The sequence below is a fragment of the Alligator sinensis genome, unplaced genomic scaffold (genome assembly GCF_000455745.1).
Source record: "Alligator sinensis unplaced genomic scaffold, ASM45574v1 scaffold404_1, whole genome shotgun sequence".
NCBI lineage: Eukaryota > Metazoa > Chordata > Crocodylia > Alligatoridae > Alligator > Alligator sinensis.
Window position 1 is genome coordinate 3,366,579 of NW_005841839.1, and position 7,740 is coordinate 3,374,318.

At 50.1% G+C, this 7,740-nt stretch overlaps 1 protein-coding gene across 1 annotated transcript in view; it reads right to left on the reverse strand.

The window, feature by feature from the left end:
- The window catches only part of SEC14L5 (SEC14 like lipid binding 5), a 49,077-nt gene that overhangs the window by 17,756 nt on the left and 23,581 nt on the right, over nt 1-7,740 (reverse strand). The window contains exons 4-6 of the mRNA XM_006015550.2: nt 5,716-5,844; nt 4,526-4,742; nt 626-738 (exon numbers count right to left, since the gene is read on the reverse strand). Coding sequence (XP_006015612.1) covers nt 626-738; nt 4,526-4,742; nt 5,716-5,844 — 459 coding nt within the window. The remainder of the gene's footprint in view (nt 1-625; nt 739-4,525; nt 4,743-5,715; nt 5,845-7,740) is intronic.

Below are 7,740 nucleotides of genomic sequence, written 5' to 3' on the forward strand. Positions count from 1 at the left end.
GTTTGTGCTACAGCCTGGCTCCAGTGGCAGATCACATTCAGGAACTTCTGGATTCCCTTATTCAGGGCACTTTTAGGTTCAAGTGTCATTTATTCCCACAAAACAGACAGGCAGACAGTCCCTACTCAAGTACATAGAGCATTCTGCATCAGGTTTGAAATACAGGATTTTCACAAGAGACTTAGATAGGATGAGACCCAGCTCTTTTCAGAAGAAGCAGCTGGCTACTGGCTTATAATACCTACTTTGTGTGATGGAGACAGCATGCACACAACTAACGCTAACTGTAAGTAACACAGCAGATGTAGGTTATGTAGATGGGCCTAAAACAGCTATGTCTTACGCAAAATCAGTTCAATAGGACACACATATCTAATTAGACTGACATGAAGGGCAATGCTTTGAGGTCATGCAGGTTCTACAGCGTAGTCCCAAAGTTCAGGCTAAAACTTATTAAAGTAACAACAGACTTTTAATAGCAGCATTTTGCCTACGATTATATTTTTGTGTGTGTGCGCATTGTGTGATTCAAGCAACTGGACCAGAGCACCACAGATGGCTCTGGAGTTTTCTGGAGACCTCTGTTGATGCATCCAGATGAAAAGCTCTACCTCTGGCTTCTTACCTTTCCTTTGTGCGTTTCCTGCAGCCACTGACGCAGTCGGATCAAACAGCTTTCCTGCATTGGAGTTAGCTGTCCCAGGTACCGCTCAATGTAATCAGCATCCAGTTTGTCAGCTGGAGAGAAGGAAAACAGCAGTTCAAAAGAAGGTCACCTGGCAGAAAGGGAGGCCTTTGAGGATGTACCAGCTTTTCCATACACCAAGTTACTCAAAGTTCAAACTGAGAATATTGAGAGAAACCCTCACCCTCACCGCAGTAGTCTATCTGCCATCTTGATTTGGAAAAGCGTGTCCAGAGGAGTGACTGGAAATACTGCAATTATAAGTAAGAGCCAGAGGCTCAGGCAGTAATTCTAGCTATTCTAGCCATCACAGTGGGGTCATTTATCCTGCATTCAGTGGTGACAATGACCCTTTTAATTCCTAATCTTATCCCAAACCATAGGCGGGGGGAGAAAATATTGGTGGCGGGAGGGGGGGCTGAGCGTGCATGCACACCGCTTCCCAAGGAGGTAAGTCTGTGGAGGGGAAGAGGCGGGCGCAGATCAAGGACCCCATAGTGAGCGAGGGAGGGAGTGGGACAGAGGCAGGTCATTGGATGACTGGAGCCCCGGGAGGCTTGTACAGGGGTACAGGGGAGCTCCCACCACTTTGTGCACCCCAAGGGACACAGGGGGGAGGCATGTGCGCTCTGGGTTTGAACGTAGGGCAGAGGTGGCCTGCCATTGTGGGCTGGGCTCTGCGCCCTGCTGCCACCGCCTTGGGGCACCTGCTGCCCCTGTGCTGTGCTGCGTCCCCTACCAACCTGGCGGCAGCAGGTACATGGCGTCATGCAGCTCCTACAGCAGCAGCAAAGGCAGCGGGGCATGGAGTGCAACCCACAGTGGCAGCCCACCTCTGCCCCATACACAAATCCAGGGGGCATGTGCCCCCCTCTCCCCCCCATGCCTCCTCCAGGGTGCACGCATTGGCAGGAGCCCCCCCACGCCCATGGATGAGCCACCCAGGGCTCAAAAAGTCCCATGACCCGTCCTGGGGCCCTGTTCACCCCAGCCCCTGCCCCATTCCCTCTCTCACTGTGGAGGCCTCGATCTGCCCCACCCCCACATACCCCCCACTTCCTCTTCATAGACTGAGACTTGCCTGCCGCGCTAAGACCCCCCACCAACCCCCCCGCTGCAGCCACCCCGAGCCCACACCCAGGCTGCCCTGCAGCCCTACCTGCTACCCCATGTTGGGGGGGGGGGGGGGGGGGGGGCGCGACGGGGGGGCGCTAAGCCCCGTTAGCCCCAGCCTTCCACTGCCAATGTTCCAAAGCTGTCGGGGTTCTGGCTGGCTGGGGTTTTAAAAGGACAGCCCTGGAGAGTCAGATGCCCAGCTCACAGTAGATTTCAATGAGATCTGGGAACCCAAGTCCCATGGACTCTTTAAAAAACTCCCACAACTGTTCTTACACAAAGAGTAGGCAATGGGCAGTTTAGAAGCTGCTGAAATACTATTCCATAGATGGCACCAGGGGAAAAAAAGTGAACAACTTTAGAGGCTCCTTCATAATGTGCAAAGGATCTTTGCCATAAACATCTTGTATGACCAGGCAGCCCAAGGTCACTTCAGAGCACAGACAAAGGACAAGGGGGTTGCATCTGCTAGTGTTAGGAGACAGAGACAGATGTGTAGTTGGAGGCATGAGTGTGCAGAAGCTAGCAAATGGAACACTGTACCAACAGGGTAGCATCACAGGCATGCAGCTGTGCTGGAGGCATGTGAGGACAGAAGAGAAAGGAAAGAGGAGAGATGGAGAGGTGCCTCTCTTGGGCAAGCTCCACATCAGGCAGAATATTTCTGGCTCTGGATACAATAGACTACAGTACTGCAGAATGAGGACAATGCTGCTCCTCTCACTACTGAAGAACTTGATCTAAAAAAAAAAAGTCATAGCCCTGCAGCATTGAGAGGTGGCAGGCCATGGAGTACACCCACCAAGGGAAAGGAAGCAGGGAAGCTAGAAGCAACAGTTCAAGATTAGAGATGTGTGAAAAAAGGAAGCCAATATGAGGATACCCTTGTTGTTACGTCAGCTTTTCCACTCCTATAGCACCTTCTACCCAAAAGCCTCAAAGCCTTCCATCAATGTTAATTATGCCTTGTTTACCTGCTGGATAAGGAACAATATTTGACACATTTCACAGGTGAGTCAAACTCAGGTAACAAAAAAGCTCTGTAATAAAGCAGGAAAGGATGAAGGAGTCCCAGTTCTGGCCTTGTTCTCTAGGCTCCTGGAAACAGCTTCAATCATGAGGAACAGGGATCCTGAATTAAAATGTGGTAGAACTCCTGCTACTGCACTGACACACTTGACTGTCTCACTTCCCTTGGCTCTCCCCATAGCTATCACAGTGGACAGGAGTATCTCCTTACATCAGAATGAGACAGGTTCAAGAGTTAAGTGCCAGAAGCATCCATAGTTTCATAGCTGGTAGGGTTGGAAGGGACCTGAGCAGATCATCAAGTCTGACCACCTGTCTGGGCAGGAAAGAGTACTGGGGTCAAACGACCCCGGCGAGGTGTTCATCCAGCCTCCTTCTAAAGACCCCCAGGGTAGGAGCCAGCACCACTTCTCTTGGAAGTTGGTTCCAGATCCTAGCCGCCCTGACAATGAAGTAGCGCCTCCTGATGTCTAGCCTGAATCTACCCTCTGCCAGCTTGTGACCGTTATTTCTTGTCACTCCTGGGAGTGCTCGAGGGAACAGGGACTCCCCCAGTGCCTGCTGGTCCCCTCCAACTAGTTTGTAAACAGCCACCAGATCCCCCCTCAGCCTTCTCTTGTGGAGGCTGAACAGGTTCAGGTCCCTGAGCCTTTCCTCGTAGGGCCTGCCTTGCTGCCCCCGATCATGCAGGTGGCCCTCCTCTGAACCCTCTCAATGCTGTCCACATCCCTCCTGAAGTGCGGCGCCCAGAAATGGATGCAGTACTCCAACTGCGGTCTGACCAGTGTCGCATAGAGGGGGAGGATCACCTCCTTGGACCTGCTTGAGATGCATCTGTGGATGCATGACAAGGTGTAGATGGCCTTCCTGACCGCGTCCCCACACTGGTTGGCCCATGTTCATTTTGGCATCAATAATGACTCCACGATCCTTTTCTGCCTCTGCACTGACGAGAAGGGAGTTCCCCAGCCTGTAGGTCTGCTGCTGGTTCTTCCTCCCCAGGCGCAGTACCCTGCACTTGTCAGTGTTGAAATGCATCCTGTTCTCATCCGCCCACCCCTGTAACCTGTCCAGGTCCAATTGCAGCCTATTCCTCCCTTCTAGCATGCCCACTTCCCCCCACATCTTAGTGTCATCTGTGAATCCCAGCAAAAGTACCACATGCAGATAAAAAAAAATGGTCTATAACATCTCTGGAGAAAAATGCAGATTTGGTAACACAAGCATTTCACAAGCTTATATTTTTTATACTAGGCCAAGGGGCTGGGGGCGGAGAAGGAATTCCTGAAAAAGTCAAAACATTTTGTTGTAATGTTTCAGATCAAAATATTTTGATTTTTTAATTAAAAATGCCTTCTTGTTTCTAAATTTCCTTCAATGCTTTAAAAGCACAAAATCAAAAAGAAACACTGTATTGAGTGAAGCCAAGTCTTTTGTCAGTCACAAAACAAAAATCTGACATTTCATATTGGAAAATGTTGATTATCTGAAACTGCTGTGAACCTGTTACTTACACTGCTCTACCCAGGTCACCCAGGCTTATACTCCTGCCTGGTGAAGTTACATAGGTTTTAGACGAACCCCTTCCTGGGGTTGTTTGACCCCAGTACTTTTTCCTGCCATGGCAGGGGGTCAAACTTGATGATCTGCTCAGGTCCCTTCCGACCCTACCAGCTATGAAACTATGAAACATACCATCAGGGCTGGCTGCCTCCGCCGGCAGACAGGAGCTGCAGGTCTGCTCTTTGGTAGTTCCATGAGCACAGGATTCCTCTGACGCAAGGTTAAGGTCACGTCCAACAGTCAGGGTCCTCTCCTCCTTCTTGCTCACGGGTGGAGGTGTCCATCGGGGAATGAATGTGATTCCCTGAAAGATCAGTTCCTTTAAATAATGCTCAATCACTTCTTTGCCCTGGAAGTATTAACAGAGAGAAATAGCAGAGAAATGAGTTCTGATATCTGGAGAAATCAGTTTTCCAGCTATAAATGAGAGGGGAATACTTCCCTCAGTCCAAGGAAAAAGGGGCACATTTACATGTTTAATATCATTATGTAATACAACTGGAAGACAACAGAGGGGAAAGGAATCAACAACTATCTGTCAGGGCCTGTGAGGAAAACTTCTGTTGGCATATGAAATACTTTCCATAGAGAGAGGAAAAATGTTGCTAAATGAGGTGGCTTCCTGAGCTAAAAATAGATTTGAGCATAGAGTATTGTTTTGAGGCCATGGGATAGGACACCAGGCCTGCATAGACCAGACCCTCATTCTCCTGCAACCCTAATAAACTAAAATGGCCCTGAAGCCACCAGCCTGCCATAATCAAACAGGAGCCAAGATTTTAATGAAGCAAGGCTGATGATCACTCAGAGCCTGTCCTTCCCGTGTGTGAGGACAGGGCTCTGAGGAGCCCAGCACTCCTGTATCATCCACAACCCTCATCCAAAAATCATTCCATGCCAACCTCTATGTGGAGACATTCCAAGGAGCAGATTGCTTTGCCTGCTGGATGCTGACTTAACCTTTGCTGTGTCACACCAAGTGATTTCTGAGATTCAAGGCAGAGTGCAACGAAGCAGTGAGGGCACAACAACCTTTCCATTGCGTCTATTTTACTGAGGAAGCGGAAATGCAGAGTGACTAGGTGACTTTCCCCATAGACCCATCTTGGACAAGTCTGCCCATGAACCTAGGAGGCCTCATGACTGTCCCCCCCTTACTCTAACTGCCAGAAATGCTGTTTCTCCTAACCCTTTACATCCACTGTCACAGCAACCTTGAAGCTCAATAGCCAGTTAACTTAAGGCCATTCCCCAACTCCAGTTCCAATGTGCTTTAAACATTTGGTCTGTATTTCACAGAGCTAGGGGACCCCATCTCTCACCCGCTTGATGTTGGCAGTATACTGCTTCATCGCTATTTTCTCCACAGTGCTTTCAAAGCCAAAGAATGACTTGATGTCCAGGGATGCAGACTGTTCGAAGCATGTCCAGTCCTCATTCTCCGGGTGAACCTAAACCCAGTAACAGAGATGGGCACAGGGTGATATTACACAAAACAATCCTATCAAGGTTGCAGGCCTTAGCCAGGTTTTAACTTAGCTGTTCACTCTCCAAGGCTGAAGACCTGAGGGCTTCCAGCAAAATGCAGATGTCTAAGCATTTACTGATCTTGTTACTACTGGCCACCAGGAAAAACAACCATCTTTCAAAGCAATATTCAATGTGATATCAGCATAGTAACTCCACTATTAGAAACCCTGGGAGTACATTTATAGTTAATACAGGTTTCTCCCTTCACTCCCTTCACCAGTGGCCACCAACTGGTTGATCTCGGAACCTCTTGGAGTCATTCTGAGGCTGTGGGGAGCTGAGCATGCGTGTGCATGCATGCACACTCCCCATCCCCAGACTAGCAGATCAGTCTGTTTGGGGAGGGAAGGGGCAGGGGCCAGATCGAGGCCCCCACAGTGAGGGACAGAGTACCACAGAGGCAGGAGCAGGGGCAAGGGCAAGGTGAGTGGGGCCCCAGTGGGTGGGTGGTAGGAGGACCAAGCCCGGGGCGGCTAGTCCAGGGGTGTGGGGGGTTCTCCTGCCACTGTGCGCACCCCGGCAGAGGCCCCGTGGGACACATGCTGCCCCCATCTGTGCATGGTGGAGGCAGAAGCCGTTACAGGTTGGGCTCTGTGCCCTGAGACCCGCTGCAGCCCGCCTGGGAGTGGCCCAACGCCACATGCGTCCAGCTGCCGGGCAGGCAGGGTACAAGGCTCAGCCCAGCAGCGGGATGCATGTGGAATCGAGCTGTTCACAAGCCAGCTGCAACGGGGCTCAGAGCACAAAGCCCAGTCTGCAATGGCAGCTGCCTCCACCGTGCAGACAGAGCTGTGTCAAGGAAAGAGACCCCCAGGGGAAAATACAAAGTAGCTGTTAAGAGAAAATCTTTATTTTTCCAAGGTGCCTTTGAGCACACTGTGGACCCTGAAAGATAAGAATAAACCTAGCTCCATTCACTCCTCACCAGGATAGAGAAACTGACAAGAACAGGTACCAGGGTCATCTCGAGGATGCAATCCCCGGCTCCTGTTCTCCACTCAGTATCCCAGCTGCTGGTCTTTCTGTCAGAGCAAATCAGCAACAGGAAGAAACATACTGTGGTCAGAGACACTGTTGCAACCCGAATGCTGAACAAACAGTGTCACTGCTGGGCAGAACTGAGAACAACTTATTACAATCAGCAATGAAGACAGAGCACAGTGACAGGAATGCGAAAAAAAAATCAGATCTAGTTGTTTTAAAGATACACACTCCCCAGTGGTTCCTAGTCTAGTGAAATTAAAGCTTTGGGAGCTTTGGAATTATTTGTTTTCCTAGAAGTAACAGCTGTTTACAGCTTCTGTGCTTTTTGAGGAGTTGTTCTCATGTAGAGGTGTCCACAGGGCAGGCAAGTAACATGATCAGGACTTTTGTTAAGGGAACACAGGGTAGTATCTACTGTAGCTGTTCCAGAAATAAAAGACGCTATTTTGATTGACAATCAAGTCCTAATAGCACAGGCTCATTTCACAGCAGATGCATCATCAATGGGAGCACTCTGTTAAACAGTTAAGTGTCACAAGAGCTTTATCTAAACACTAGTGAACTGTCCATCAAGAATGGAGGCGGGGGAGGAGAACAGAGCGCCACCACCCTGCACTGCTGCCACATCCGGGGGGGCTTGCCCTGCCATCCCCTCCATCCCCCTCCACCAGCACCCTGTGCTGCTCTAGCCCCCCTGCTCCATCCCCTCCGTCATGGCAGCGTTCCGCACTCTGATTGGTTGTTTCACTAACCAATCAGAGTACTCCAAGAGCGTTACAGACAGATAGACTGACTAAGCCCTTTATTATGTAAGAACTAGGCAACTGCCCATC